This window comes from Pantherophis guttatus, chromosome 6 (genome assembly GCF_059756535.1).
Source record: "Pantherophis guttatus breed Tessera chromosome 6, ASM5975653v1, whole genome shotgun sequence".
Taxonomy (NCBI): Eukaryota; Metazoa; Chordata; class Lepidosauria; order Squamata; family Colubridae; genus Pantherophis; species Pantherophis guttatus.
The window spans coordinates 58,199,339-58,216,244 of record NC_142068.1 but is presented as its reverse complement, the minus strand read 5'-3'; the positions used below and the strand labels follow the sequence as shown (position 1 = coordinate 58,216,244).

At 34.1% G+C, this 16,906-nt stretch overlaps 1 protein-coding gene across 4 annotated transcripts in view; it reads left to right on the top strand.

Annotated features, from left to right (window-relative positions):
• Positions 1-14,881, top strand: part of ATE1 (arginyltransferase 1) — a 64,824-nt gene extending 49,943 nt beyond the window's left edge. For all 4 annotated transcript variants that reach the window (XM_034436365.3, XM_034436363.3, XM_087872963.1 and 1 more), the window contains 2 exons: positions 3,722-3,842; positions 13,813-14,881. In XM_034436365.3, the coding sequence (XP_034292256.1) occupies positions 3,722-3,842; positions 13,813-13,991 (300 nt within the window). In that variant the 3' untranslated portion in view covers positions 13,992-14,881. The remainder of the gene's footprint in view (positions 1-3,721; positions 3,843-13,812) is intronic.
• The last annotated feature ends 2,025 nt before the right edge of the window (positions 14,882-16,906 follow it).

Sequence of the window (16,906 nt, the reverse complement as noted above, 5' to 3'; positions counted from 1 at the left end):
CTGGTACTTGACCTCCTTTGTTTTTTTGGAACTATTATCTTTCTCTGGAGCTTTTACTTTTCATATTTGGCTTAGTCTGTAAAAACAAACCCCACTAACATACCCTCATCTCAAATACTCACCAAATCCTTTAGATTTTCCAAAATATTTTAAAAGTAAATCTTCAGACTTAAGTTTCATTAAAATCTTTGGCCTTGTATTGGAACAGAAGTCCAGAGATGCTTTTAGCGCAGGAACTAGAATACAAAGGCTGGCAAAGTGAGAATACTTCAATTAAAGACACCTTAAGGCAGAACTGCCAAGTTTGCTTCCAGAAGTTTCCAATTAAATATCCAGCCATGCCTGAATGAATGTCATATGTAAGGTTTTCTTTCAGTGTATCTTTTACAAGAGGAAACTAGTGACGAGAGGTTGGTTGAATGTCTTTTTGGCTGAAGACTAAAAAAGAGAAATAAAGAAGAGACAAAATAATTAATACAGCTAAAATTTGCCTCTAGAATAAATCTGTGTGAGATATTCTTCCTCTTCATCGGGAATATTTTGTCGTCTTTGTCTCCTCATAGTGGAATGTGTGGGATGAAACAAAAACTAATGCAAATGTTTTGCATACTTCAAAAGAGCCATTTAGAAAGAGACAATTTTATAGTCAGAGGATATCTCATAAACAGTAAGATGCACACATTATGCCAGATAATTGTGGAGACATGGTGTTCTGTTTCCATTCTGCTGCTTGGCCACATGATAAGCTGTTCCGTCTGCCAAAAGCAGAATTGTGATTTGGTGCACCACTATGATTTTCTCTAAGTGAACACATATGGACCGAGTGGCACATAAAGAGGAGTTTTATGATTGTCATCACAAATTGAAACCGTGGCAATGGGCCTTCAATGTAACATGACTTTATTTTCTATCATGAGAGAAAAGAATAGCTGAACTGTGGTCAGCAAGGCTTCTACCCCAGCCTCTTCCTCCAACTTGGTTCAGAGAAGGGGTTTAATACCTATAAAAATTACAGTTCATTGTTGCTGAATGTAAGGCAAACTAATTTTTACTAACTATGGTTTGTTGAAATAAGCCAGCTGCATAAGCTACATTGTTACATCATAGCTAGATGTAATAAGAAGCTGTGGTTAAAGGTATGAATGAAAATTTTCATACCCATTATGATTTTGTGGGGATAATGAAAATAGCTTGTTTTTTTAATAGTATAAACATTGTTTAAATGTTAGTCTTCATGTGAAACCACCTGAAAAAAATTCCTAAAATGTAGAAAGCAAAATTTTCATTGATCAGATAAAAATGTAATAAATATGTTACTGATATTTTTCTTTGAAAAAATAATTTAACAGTTTAATGGGACTTAAAGTATTTCATGTGTTAAGTCCACATGTTCTTAATATGAAAATCTTAATATTAAAATATGATGATTGGCAGGTGATAGTTTCCTTCAATTCTTTTTCTTGTTTCTTTTCTTCCCCACTAGATATGTGGATATGGAATTCAAACCATATGTAAGGTCATTGCTTAATATTTGTTTGCATCTGCTGTAAAAATAGCCAGCTCTCCAGGGCCAAACTTAAATTAAAACTATTATAAAATACAGACAGTACTTGACTTATCATTATAATGGAGCCTGGAATTTTGGTCACAAGTCATTGTAATCAGTAGTTGGGTCATCACGTGGCCAGATTCAATTCTGCAACACTTTTTACGATGGTTGCTTTCGTAAAGTGAATTGTAATCATTAAATGAATATATCCAATGGGCATTTCTTGCCAGAAAATGACAAAACAGTTGCAAATCATGGTTACATAACTGCAGAACTCTGCAACTGATCATAAATGCAAGTTGGTTGCCAAATGCCTGAAATGCAATCGTGTGAGAGCGTTGAGGTGGCAGACAAAGCTTTTTAAAGAGTCCATTGTAATTCCGAACACTCATAAAATGACTACTCATAAATAAAGGATTACCTGTCAATAGGAGTTGTTTTTGATTCACTATACAATAATGAAGTTAATATTTATTCCATATTTAGTTCTTGCTGTACTTAAGTTTGCTTGTTTGATTTGCCTAGCCTCAGCATCTGTTAGATTTGTCTGTGCCTAAAGTTGAAATCTTCTGTGCTGAAAGGATATATATATCACCTAAAATTTGGCATTGTAGTTTGATTTTCTTCAAAATATTTTTTTCATAGATTCTGTATAAATGATTATCCTGAAGATATTTATTTGGCTCAGAGATTTTCTCCTCCAGATTTAATGACTAACTTGATTGGTAAAATATGGGCTATTTCAGATTTTATTTTATACAAAGAAAAATGTTCCAAATGTTTAACGTTGAGGTGGCATTATAGAAAGAGAGCCATCCTAATCCTGGTAGGAAAAAAAAATCAAGAGCAGAAGCTTCTTTTCCAGATAACAAATTTTATTAAAAGACATAAGCTTTCATGAGCTTCACCTTGCTTCATCTACTACATGGAATGGCTAATACAGCTTTTATACAATATAATGTGTTAAAGTCAGAAAAGCTGCTACCAACCTCATTTCCATTAAAGTGGCAATGTTTGTGATCTGTCAGAAAAGATTTAATTTTACAGAACTGCTTTAAGATTTACTTTCATTAACAGATTATGTATCACTGAAGATGTTGGTTTCTAGAGAAGTTTGGAGCTTTAGTTTTGAAGGGACACAGTGGGTTTGGAGCAAGTAGTAGTCCAGATGTAGCATCTCTCCTTTTAAAGAAGCTGCATCTTTTCCTAAGATCGCACTGTTGCAGCACCATCCTCAGAAAAGACTCATTTGGTTTAAGAACTTGTCTATAGGTGCTAAGCCTGCACCCTCAGCACTCCGAAACACCCTTTTGTCTTTGAATCCAAACCTGTGCCCAGCCTATTAATTTCATTACCTTTACTCATCTTGCAGATGACTATGTGGTTGAAGTATATGTTGTTGATATAGGTGATTGCTATTTTTATTTTATATACATACCCTGATTTTTTGTTTGTTTTTAAGTCCTTCAGCTAGAACTAGTTTCCATTTGGTTAAGACAGGTGATGTAAAGGAGCAGACTTGATTGTTCATTCTCCAGATTTTCTTTCCCTAACTTGGTACCCACCAGTTGGGTTGGGGTTGCAGATACTAAAATTCCCAGCCAGCATGGTGAAGCTGGCAGACATTCTGTGACTTGTAGGTGAGGGCTCAATGTGTATTTTATTTAGTATTGGGTTTAATTCCGTTTTATCTTCTCAAAACAATAAACTGTCAGACAAATTGTTCTTAATGTGCAATATCTCTTTGCTTACAGCAGTTGCCAGTCAAATTAAGATAATTGTAATTAATGTTACCGTTGTAATACCAATTGTTTTTAAAAAGGAGATGCAGTAAAAGATAAAGAGATCATCCAGTGTTCATATACATATTTTCATTTTGTCTTCTTTCAAATGCACATGCCATTCTTCGTAAATGTCTTCAAACTTCCTGGGTGATTCTTGGCACTTTCATATCCAAGAATAAACCAAGTATTGGTTTTGGTTTTTTTAGATTGGCCAAAGCTGGACATCGCACAGAAAATCTACATACTTAGAGAAATTTACATTTGTCTATACATACTGTAGCAGGATTGTTTTATTAAGGTTTCATATCTATATTAGGCAGGAGACATTTTGGACAAAGAGATATTTGAATTTGATAAATGGCATGCTGTTATTTTCTTTACTTTGCAGGGACAATATAGACCTTCTGATTTACTATGTCCAGAGACATATACTTGGATACCCCTTGAGCAGTGTCTACCTTCTCTTGAGCGTTCAAAATATTCTCGCCTCAATCAAGACTTAAAAATAGGTAGGTACTTAATTTAAGTCCATTGGAACTTTTTCAGACACCTTCAGAGTGTCTGTTATCAGTCTATATAATGTATAAGGCTTCTAAAATTCCTTTAGAATTTTTCACAAGCTTTTATGTTACTTAAGAAAAAATCCTGTGGTCCATTTCATATATTCACCGGTGTCAAGTGCTCAAATAATATGATGGTAATGAAGTAATGGAAACATATACATATAGTCTCGGCGAGCAAACCCTTCCATAGGAATGCCGTGTGAAATATTTGTATCCTATGCAATGTGACATTTTGTGTAAAAATAAAATATTTGTAAGAGGTAGTGTGAGGAAGTGGGAAGAATTTATGCTTTCCACTATTGCACTATTTCATTATCTGTTCCTGAGGAATATATGAATTAGGGTACAGTCTCACATTATATGGTATTATAGATCTAAAGAAAAATAGGCTTCTCTTTGAAAGGCCCTGTTTGTGTCCTACACAATAGTTTTATGCTTCTTTAAAATGTGAGGCTTTTCCTGGCATTGATTTTTAGGCAAAAACCTATTGCTTTCTAGATTATTTTGTTATAGAAGTAAATGGTTCTTTTTATAAATATAAAAGTGCTTATTTGTGTCTGAATACTTTATCCAGAAGAAAGTAAATCAATTTATAATTGGTCAGAGTTGTTTTTCATGCTGTTTTCCTTGAACAGTACAGCATGTTATGAGGAGATTTCTGACTTTGGCTGATCTGTAAAGCCTGAATTGAGTCTGAGATTAAAACAATGCCAAAATACGCCTTGCATGTAAGAAGAAGATTACACTGCTTTATAAATTGAATTCAAACAAAACCATCTGACTATGAGACAGACAAAATGCTGCTTTGAATAGGTGTTCTAGAAAAGATTGCTAAAATGAAGGAACTAATACCCAAATAACAATAGCGACCTTATCTTAAAGAATTTGAATGTTTGTACCAATTCCACTTCAATATAATAAATATAAAAGTCTGCCTCTTTATCCATAGTGAATATATAAGTCCAGATACAATATGAATTCAAGCTTGGGTCCTGTGGCTTAAGGAAATTAAAATATAATGCCTGCTGTGAATGAGAGTCATCAAGGTTTGTACAGCTACTAGCATGAAGGAAGCAGTTCACCATTCCAGAGCTTGTCACCTGCAGAATACCTTCTTTACAGACATCAGTTTTTTAAAAAGGCCTTTATTTACAATTTAATGAATATTGGCTTAGACAGACAGTGATATGCTCTGTTTCACATGCTATAGTTTGCTATAACAATTTGTGTTATGCAATTGAGTTTGCATAACAGAGTTTGCTAGACCACCCAATTCATAAAATAGTTGCCAGAATTGAACAATGTAAGAGGACAGAGTTCATATGTTCCTATTATCAATAGCTGTAAATGTAAATGACCACCAGCTTACTTTGTTTCAAAAATAATGTATCTTTTACTGAATCTGGTGAGATAAAAATATTATTTATTCTAATAGTGATACTTGTTAGCTACCTTTGGAAGAATTCTTTAGCAATATTCATTTATTGGTGATCATTTCTTCAGACCTATCACACCATAATCTATCATGCCAAAACTTGATTTTATGGATGTGTATCAGTATAGCAGATAGTGATGAAAATCTATTGCTGTAATGGCTAGCATGGATTTTCTCACTTTTTTCAGATTGGAAATTGATTTGGCTTTTTAGTGGGACATAAGAGCTAGTGAGTGAAGCCAAGGGCTGGCTGGCTGGCTGACTGTCTCTCTTTCTTTCTCTCTCTCTTTAATTAAACTTTTTAAAAATTAAAGATAATTAGTATGATAACTCGCTTAAGTTCATGTTGAATAATTGGCTCCTTCTATCAACCTAAAACCAACCATCTCGAAATACATTTTAGAGAGTTCTACTGCCTTATAATTTTCAGAGGTATCATGCAACTAGAGATAGTAGACTTCTTGTTTAAGCAGTTCACATACACTTCCTTGTTCTAGTATTAAAATGCCTTTTAAACAGCTACGTGCTGGGAAAAAATGAAAGGATTCTCTCTATAACACAAAGCAAACATCATCCTCACTAGTTTGGATCTAAACACCAGTTATTTTAACATAAATGTAGCCAATTGGTACTAATTGTATTTTGCTTTTTACTTTGCAAATTGCAAGACATATATGCATAGAAGCCAAATAAATAAAATAATTTTGTAGTCCCAGCTAGTACTGAACAGACTGTGCAATGTTCCTCAGACTTTTAAGATGAAAATAATTATCATATAGTGGTACTTAACCTTTTAAAGCTTATGTGATTGTGAAGCAGACATGAGCATAATGCAGGAATAAGATCTACAGAACAAATAGTTCTATATGCTTGTAAAAGATTGGTTATGATTTTCTAGCATTGTTTTATTTGCTTCTCTTTTATAAAGAAGCAAATTACAGTTGTCCATTGAAAAGATAATATAGGCTGCATGATTGTTACTATAGTTATAATATAATAATAAAACATATATGTTCATATATATTGATGTAACCAGCAAGATTTTACACGTCCTTTAATAAGCCAAGGTATATCCCAAAGTACTTAAGAATTTATTGTAAATAAATTTTATTTTTAATAAACAAATTTTTAATAAACAATATATTGATACTGTATTTGTAATGGATAGGTTTGAAGCAACGCTTTGAAAGTTATGAAGCAGACTTATTTTCTCATAGTTGTTAACAAAACGTAGAAGGTTATTGTTCCATGAGTTACAGAAGACAGAAAATGTGTTGATTTATTCCCAGAATTGCTTTAGTTTCTTACATTTTGGATCTTGCATCTGTTCTTAATTAACTTTATAAACACTTGAAGGCATTTGAAGTTCACAGTCCAACATGATTCTTGAACATAAAATATGTTTAAACAGTACAGATAGTGCTAATGAGCTGTATCCAAATTTGTCAACTGAATTTTAGTATATGCAAGGAAACCCTAATAAGTAGATGAATCACTGATGTTCAATAATTCTAGCTATGCTGTGATATTAAAAAAAGAAAACATTTTTATCTGAACAAAGAATGTTTGTTATGTAAGCAGAAACATGTTAATCTTTGCTAATAGATAATTCTTCTCCAAATAAATGGAAGCATGTTTATGATGATTATAATTTTTTAAGATTTCAGTTTCCCATCAACTAGAAGGGCGGGAAAATGGAATTAGTTTTAGAGTAACATTTATTGTGTTCATAGGATGAAGTCTAAAACCATTTCTTAGGAAACAAAACTATGTCGAAAGTCTAAATGTCACTTCAACATTACAATGCTATATATTCCACGGGATGATAGATGACTGACTTTAGCCTAATGCTCCTAATGTATATTCTTGAAAAGGCATTCTTTAAAGACGTATTACACAAAAGTGGTGCTGGAACTACCTATATTGTGTTTTGCATATACAGTACTGATCGTGCAGGATGGGTTTCTCAACAGTGCTCTATATTTTGCTCCTTGCTGACTTGTCATGAGCCTGATAATCTGCTATCCAGAAGCTATATTCAATAATTAGTACCATGTTTCTCTTTAAACATAACCCACCCCAAAAAGAAGGGCCAGCACTGTTTTGTGCCCATGCATTAAAATTAAGCCCTACCCCCAAAATTTGGTCCTAATTAAGTGCATGCGTGGTCAGGCTTGCCGGAGTGGACGACGGCAGGGGTTTTCGTGTAGACGGCTACCGGTAGTTAGAGTGACCATTACAGGTAGGCAAGGGTGTGTGAGGCTTGTGTCGTGTTGTTTGCTCTTTTCGGCCGCGAAAGAAGTGGCCAGACGAGCGCATGGGAGAAAATGTAACACATCCCTTGAAAAGAAGGTCTAGCCGTTTTTTCGGGGGTCAAAAGAAAATAATACTCAGTTGTATTTTCGAAGAAAAACAGTACTTATTACATATCCATATCCAGCCCACGGGGCGCTTAGATCTGGCCTGCAGGGACACCCTGGAAACAGCGAAGGACTGGCCCGTGGTGCCTCTGCCAGTGAAAACAGAGTTTTGAAGGGCCATGTGTGGCCCTTGCAAGCTCCGTTTTTGCTGGCAGAAGGTTGCAGAAGGCCATTCAAAAATGGAGCTTGGGAGCTCGTTTTCTGGCAGAGCGCTCGGGCCACCAAAGGTGCCCCTGACACAAGTTATGTCGAGCTGGCCACACCCACTCTGGCCATGCCTACCCTGACCCCCCAAGGTCAAACACAACCCTGATGCGGCCCTCAATGAAATCGAGTTTGACACCCCTGATCTAAAGCATATTATCTTATCCTGAGTCCACATAGTAAGGCAAAAGAAATGAACCAACAACTCAGATTAAAAAATCAGCCAAGAATGCTTAAAAGCAGACAACAGCATAGCTTAGAGTTCAGTCAACAAAGTGCAATATACAAACTGTCAGGCTCAAAGAAGAGTCAAGAGTTTGCAACAATATTAAGTAAGGTTTGGAATCAAATAACAAAATTGTTTCAGGATTTGACTGCCTCCAGACAGAGGCTTAATTGCTGCAAATTCAAATATTGGACTCTTCATTAATTATATTCTATAGTACCTTCATCCAAAAGGGTTCTTCCAAGCAGTTAAGTATTTCTTTGTTTCTATCCTTTGCTCTATATGCCGTAGTATCAAAGTTCCCCCAAATTTAAGAAACCATCTTTTACTGTCCCAGCTTGTTAACCTTGAACTTCTCCAGGATTGGACAGATGAGGATAGTGGAAGATAAATTACTGATGTCTCAAGGTTAGGCTTTGGTGCCACCAGATCTTAACATTCCTTACTCTTTCTCTGTTCTAACTCTTTTTCCCTGGACAGAGATTTATCCAGACAATGTTAACTTTCATATTATTAAAATATATATATTGTACAAAACATCTATCATGAAAAATGATTAATCTGAATTTAAAAAGTAGTATAGTATGCTGTATATATACTTCATGGTATGTACTTGTAAAATTGATCCTGACAGATCAGTATTATTGCCTGGAAATGCCAGAACCATTTATACGGTAATCAAGAATTATATCATTTTGATGTGTCATTCTTTAACAGCTGTAAAGGGTTTTTAGATTCCGTTATATTCAGTTAAAGCCATTCTGTTTAAGGGTTACAATAAAGTGATTTTTTTTCTTTCGACTGGTTCTTGGCATTAAAACAATAACTGAATTCAAACTGACTAAATAACTAGTACTGTTGCTGTGACAGGAACTGCTTTTTTGAGATTAGTTTATACATAAATCTATATTAAAAGAGTGTGGTAGCATTATTTAACTTGACGGGGGTGGTTTAGTACTTTTCGATTGCTTTTTATTCTGAAATTTATAGTTTTTTAAAGACGAGCTAGATAGCAGTCTTTTAAAAAGGGAATAATCTGTTAAAATTCTGGATTAAAATTATTACTTTTGTATATATGTATATATGTTTATCTACTAATTGCAGATGTTCCAAAACCTTCGACATGATTTCTATTAGTCTGTTTTTTATTATTATGGATCTACTTGGTTCTTTTCCTGGAATTTCAAGATCCAATAATTAAATTCCAAATGTAACACCACATGACTGTGCCTGATTTTACCATTCTTTTTTTTTTTTACAGTAATGGTTAAGTGAAATAGACAGTCATTAAATGAATCAATTGTATCCAAAGGTTTTTTTTTTTTTTTTTTTGCCAGAAAACAAAAGTAAATGTCAAAAACCTGTAAAAAATGTATAAATCACAATCATGTAACTGCAGGATGCTGCAAAAGGCCATAAATGAGAGCAAATTATCACATGGACAAAATGTGATCACATGACCATAGGAAGTATGCAGCCATTGAAACTTCAAAATTGGGTTTTAAGTAACCCGGGGGAGGGGGAGGTTGTATACTTTATACAATCGCTAAGTGACTGGTTGTTAAGCTAGAACTACCTGTAAGTGATATACATACATAAACAAACAAATAAATGTTGCACTGGGTATGTTGAATGGAGAACACAAATTACTTTTTGAAATGCACATATGACTCCTGGAACACTTCAAGGAGAGCAGAATGAACTGCCACTAAATAGTTAAAGCACAAAATGTTTTGTACATCTCTATTTTTAATGTTTATTTTAGTATTTTAACTATTCACCTATTACAATTGCGGCTTTAACAAAGGATATCTTTGTGAGAACAGCATAAAACATTTTTTTAAAGAATGAACTGGCACTAAATAGTTAAAGTACAAAATGTTTTATACATCTCTATTTTTAATGTTTATTTCAACTATTATTCACCTATTACAATTGTGGCTTTAACAAAGGATAATTTTGTGAGAGCAGCATAAAACATTTTTTGAAAAAATGAAGCCAGAGGCTATCACTGAGGACCTTCTAGTGTGAACTATTTGTGGTCTTAGCTACTATCTGTATGATCTTTATTAAGTGATGGTATTATACTCAGAGTGGCTGCATTTACCCATAATGCTGACATAATCCTTTAAATTATGGTTGCTGGAACAAATGGTTTATACTAGTAGTACAAACATAATGCAAAGCCACAATGGGGAGTTAATCCATTATTTTAACTAAACCCAAATAAATTACATAATATAGAAATGGGTTGTGTTATAATACTGACTCTTTGTGTAGTCAGCCAGTCTCAACTTGAATGGACTTTGCATTGCAGTTCTAGAATTTAAAAAGTGTATCCTGTGGGCATATATAGCCTGCCAGTGGCTATTGTGTGATTATCGGAGCTCCCATATAATGTTGACTTTTCCTACTGTATATATTTGGATTGGACGTCAAGTGTATTTTATTCATGAAAAACACACAAAAATGAGTAATATTTTAAAGTGTGGCTCTTGACATAGTACGCAATCTCGTGCAACCCTCCAGGGTAGTGTTCTGACTCCCTTCTCAGATAGTTTCTTATGAAGTAGCAAGCCTGATGATTAGTTAGTTGCTTAAGTATGGCTAATGAGGAGCCATATGGTCAAGGCTCTGGTCTGGTTACACAGTTGTGACTAAATATCTATCTTGACAATAAGAATACAAAATTATGATTAAAAGATTGAAGGAAGCAGTGGGGGGATCTACTATTAGTCCATCAACCAACTCAAAAAAAGATGCTTGCTGGTCTTTACAGTATCTTGCTTACTTGATGTAAGCTACTAGCTCATATTTATACTTCTTTCTGTCTTTGTTTGCCATATAAATCCTGGTGATGAAGTATTAAGGCGATAATTAATTACTTTCAGAAAAGCATTTCCTGGCAAAGTCTTGCATGGACAAATTTAAATAAGTAATACTTCCTTCATGCGGTTAATGTATATTTGTAATTACCTTGTACATGATCCATAAATAATTAAGACACCTGAACCTGAATTGAAATTATAATTTGTGCAATTTTAATTTGACACAGTCTGTTCTTTAGAGGTTGTAACACACGAGAGAGGGGGGGAGAGAGGGAGAGAGAGAGAGCACTACCTGCATCAAAAACAATTTCTTAAGGATTTGGAGCGTATAAGTCAATTTATACTGATATTAACTGAGTATAACATAAATTTAATTAATAAATAAATAAAAATAACATTTACACCAGAAAATAGTGGAAACTAAAAAAAAAAAAAAATAGGCAGGTGGAATTGGGATTAGAGTTTTTGCAACTGGATAGATGTGGATTGCAGATTTAGCAATCTCATTTTCATTTTATCTTTGTTTATTTCAATGGTTTTTGTTTGTTTTCTTAATTTATTTGGTGATACTTATGTAAAAGATTTCTACTTATTATTCAGAGAGGTACCCAGAATTCAATTAAAGACAACTATGAAAATTGTATGACATACGGACCATAGTTAAATCAGATTTTATTGTAGTAGACATAATTTCTCTTGCTTCTGATGAAAGGCAGACATGCAAGTTTGAAGAACACAGGCAAATTCTAAAAAATAGTTATATGGCAGAATCTAATAAAGTCAACAAAATCTGGATCAAGGAGCAGTTAAAATAAGAAAGAAATGCTTCTCTAATGTCCAATTTCAATGTTTGGTAAAAGTAATAGGATTGGAAAATATGAGTCTTGAATTAGGGTGGGACTTTGTGGGTGTTTGTTGGTACCAGAAGTATTCAGGTTGCAGCTCATATTTTACCTAAGGTTAAATAACTCTTCTGATTCTTTCTAAGAACTTAAACTCATTTTATGATGAACCTATATTCCAGAATTGAACTTGAAACTGAAATTCTTTGCAGAATGTCCCCCAAAATTTTTAACCAAAGGAATAGAAATACATAAACCTGATAGAACATTAGAAAAATATTGTCTTCACAAAGGCTAATGGTTCAAAAAGCCACTAACAAGTAGAGTCACTGTTGAGGATTTGATTGCATTTGTCAATATTAAAGAAAAAGTAAATTTGGACTTGTTGAACAACACACAACATGGAGCCTTATGTTCCTTTATGTTTTGTTATGTTTGAAACAAAATGAATAAGTAGTGATTAAAGGATGCTGTGCTTTGCACATAGATATCCATATCCTGAAGCATTCTCAAGGAAAAAAGGAGTCTCAATTCTACTGCTATAATGAAGAGGCTAGAGAAAGTTGGCATTGTTTTGAGACAAAACTTTTCCTACTGATATAAGCTGCCAGTTTCCCATAACAAACTTGTACAATAATTTGAGATTATCAAGTGTTTGGATTCAGTCCACTTTCTGTTGATTTGTGTGCTTTTATAAACATGGCTTAAAGTAGGAGGCCTTTCCATTCATGCTTTATATTATTGCATCAATTCAGCCTATTTTATAAAAATGTCTCCAGATAAATTGTGAAATGAGTTTCAAAGGTCTTAAAATCCGAGTTATAATTTGTTTAAAAATCTATTTTTTTCTTAATCAAATATATAAATATTTCTTAGTAACAGATGTTTAGTGTTAAATTTAACAATGGAAAACATCATGTTTTCGGTTATTGCTTGTTTCTTGAAATCTCTTATACAACTATTTAAATTTTGTTCTGCATTATAATCCATTTTATAAACAATTGTAAAATGGCACCGATACTATAATTACTTTATTCAGTAATAATAAATAATGTTTTGACATAAAAAGTGCAAGCCTACTATGGTTTTATAGGAAAGGTAAAATAAGACTAACTCCAAATGGGAAGGTTTTATGTCACAGGATAATGGGATATGACCAGTAGTGGGCTCCAAATTTTTTAACAACCAATTCTCTGTCCTAATGACTGACTGGTGGGGTGGGGTCATGTGACTGAGTGGGCGTGGCCACCTCTACATCACTTGTGTGGGTGATACCTGTATGGGACAGGCAGGATTGGGGAGGGAATCCAGGAGTCTCCGGGGGGGGGGGGTGAGGAAAGAAAAAATCCAACCTGTTTGTGTGTGTGCATATGTGTGTGTGTGTGTGTGAGAGAGAGAGAGAGAGAGAGAAACTGCATCAAACTAGACTGGGAAAGCTGGCTGTGAGAGGAATAGAAGCTGGGTAAGCTGGACCCAGACGCTTCCCATCTGGGTCTGGTTTACCCAGCTTCCCTTCCTCTCGCAGCCAGCTTTTTGGGGCCATTTTTTTGGGCCAATTTCAAGCCTTTTGGGAGGCCATTTTCAGGCTATTTTCAGGATGTTATATGGCTTCCTATATTTAAACTATACTTTGTAACTATACAAAGTAGAGTTTAAGTATACATTACTATATTTTGTAATGTGTGTGGTTTCCTATACTTATACTGAATAGAACTAATTCAGAGAAGTCCATAAGGCTGTGATCACGCTGTTTACGAAAATCAGGCTTGAAGCTGAAAACCAAGATTAATTCACAGGTCCGGTATTTTAAGTTTCTTCCATATGATGCACTTTCTAAACATAAAATTGCTGCCCTGATGTCATCTCAATTGATGTCATCTCAAAAAAACAAAACAAAAACCTAACATGTTCATTTTCATTTAGCCATTGCAGTTTGTTAATATTTCTGTTTTCTTTTTCAGCTGATGAAGGGATGATAAAGGAACTTGATCAAGTTAAGGTTCTCCATAAGAGATCAGTTATGCCTTACAGGATGTATAAGAGAAATCGAAAAGGACCAAGCGATGAAGAAACTGTACAGCAATATGCAGGTCTCGTGGGACAGGCATGTTCAGAGAGGATGTTGCTTTTTCGGAGCTGAATATCATTCTGTAGATGTTCCAGAATGACTTTTTATCATACTAATGCAAGATTACATATCTCTGCTGTTTTCTGTTGTTATGCCTATTGAATACGCACTGTGTACCTTTTTCTGCCTGGGAATGAACATATTGACAAACTTTAGCATAAAACATTGATTTTGAGTCTTTATATTAAGGCTTTGTCAGAATATTACAATGACTGAGTTCATGAGATTAAAGTCCTTACATTTTCAAATAAGTGAATGGGATGAGTATAAAATTGAGTGGAACATTTGAAGGGTGGGGGGAGTAGCATTTTGTAGGTATTTGGTAAAGATAATATTTAAAATCAACTGGGTGATGAAATATAAGTTGTTGTGAAATGTATAAATATTTCAGAAATTTTATATTTTCTTTGACTACTGTCAGATAATTAAATATTTTGTTCTAGTATTATTTCAGAATTCAGTTAACCAGATACTTGTAAGTAAGCAAATGTTTTGCACTATGCTTCAGTGGGAAAACCCAACCTCTGTCTAGTAGAGTTGGTGCCTAGGATTGCTATTATATCATATAATATAAAGCCATCTAATGTGTATCTATGCACTGCATCTTTCAAATTATTCACTGCAATCTTTTAAATGTTTGCTTTAAATAACATATAATTGTATTGAAATAACCAGGAAGTTTGATGATTTAGGGTTTTTTTTTGTAATTGACGCTTTGGGAAAGGTTGAAATTGAAATGTTTATCAAATTACCAAAGAAATTAATTTAAAAATGTAGATTAAAACTCCATTGAAGTACATCCCATTTTTTGTTTTGTTTTATATTCTTAATGTTTATATCGATTGTAGTACTCAGAGAATAAGTTTGCAATACACCATTAAAAATCCTTCATTTCTCACTGAGCAATGTTTTAACTAAGTATTCAGAACTTTTGATGTTATCCATTCTGTATTTTAAGATGTAAAATAGAAGGCTATGAAATTCAACATTCTGCGCTCAGTTGATGTTTTTCAGACAACTTTGATCAATATTTGTCTCTATCTAATACAGCAGGACAGCAGAACGTAAAAACCCAGTTATGTGCTTAGATTTTTCCTCTAGTTTGGGATGAAATAATAGTATGCATGGAAACAGCCTTCATTCAGAGATTCTTGCAAGCATGCAGTAGTGAATGCTATATGTTCACTGAAATGCATACATGTTTAGTTAAATATACTGATAAGTTGTCAGGTTGTAGTTTTAACATTATCAGCCATTATTTTGGGAAGGAGAAATATCACACATTTTCTTAATTTTATTCCTGCATCCACACAAGGTTTGGCATGATCATTGAACCTAGTACCAGCCAGTAGCAGTGTGATCCATGAAAGTATGGATGCCCTATATGATTATTCTTTCTTTTGAAAGTAACATTTCTTTTTTTCCCTACATAGTTATTTTTATACATGCAGATTTTACCCAGAACAAATTATTTGTCTCTTATAATTATTTTGAATGCTTTTCAGCTGTGTCTAAAATAAGATCTATTTTTTTTTTGAAGTTCAGTCAGACTTAGTCGTATGTAGAATAAATTTACTGAAATCAATACAACATTAATCCCATTGCTGTTTTATTTTACAGATCACAGAATACAATCTGATAGTATTTGATCAGTGGTGGGATTCTACTAGTTCGCACCAGTTCGGGTGAACCTTTAGCTCTGACTTTCAGCCATGAGCGAACCGCTTCGCTCCGACTTTGAAGTGGGCCCACCTGCCCACCCCTGCTTTATACTCACCTACATTTCCGTTTCCGAAGCCTAGCTGATTGGCGCGGCAGAGTGGATTGCCGCGCCTCATCTGTTTTCCTCTCCGGCTGCAATGCAGAAGGTGACTTTTCTTGAAACTGCGCACGCATGCACAGTGCATGTCTGGCGCATGCGCGCTCAGCGAACCAGTTGTTAAACCGGTAGGATTCCACCACTGGTATTTGATCTAGCATATAGAGTTTAAATAACATACCTAAATGTAAAATATGGGAAGCAAAATACGTATTATTAAGGTAACATGTAATCTGACCTGGATTAATCTTGCATGGATATCATACTCAGAATTTCTGGTTGGAAGATTTGACTGTCTCTTTATTTCTCCCCAAACAACCAAAGGACCCATGCTTTGGAGCAATTAGATAATTACAGTTAGGCTGTGTATTTTTTATCCAGTAAAAATAATTAACTACATATTCAATTGCCACTAGGGGGCATATTCCAACTTGAAAATCAGTAATATATTGTTTGCCATTTCAACAGTATTCATTATTATTCTACATCTGGTTTCCCGCCACTTTTTTTTTTTTTAATCCTGGAAATCTTGATAAAGAAACCATTATTGGAGTCAACATGTACAGTCATAAAATAGTGGAGAGTCAGTAGAATAAAAATATGTAATTGATATAAAAGCTAAATATTATTTTGTTTGAACAAAACAACAAAAATATTTGAGCCACCAAAAGAACACTGAATAAAGCATGTCAATGTATCTAGGATTCAATGAATATAGTACTTCCATTCTCTTGCTTTTGTTTATGCTTGTTCATTCAAGTATTTCAGTTTTGTGCCACAGTAGTTCCCATTGATAAAAAAAAAGCTGGTTATTTTTTTTTTTTTTGGTGACATCTCTCTTCTGCAACTAGAGGACTAACACTGAAATGGAAAAAGAGTATTCTCAATAGTATCTTTATAAACAGAGATTATACATTAATGTGGTGTTTTGGGTCATTGTTGGCAAACTGGAATTGCTTCTGTGAACATGGTGTGATGATTTAAAAAACTGCTCCTTACCTAAATGAGGGATTCATGCTGGCTGGGGGTGATAGAGGCTAGTTATAAAGCCATAATATAGAACAAAATTGTTCTGTTCCAAAAAATAGGCCTGAGGGATTATTTCCAC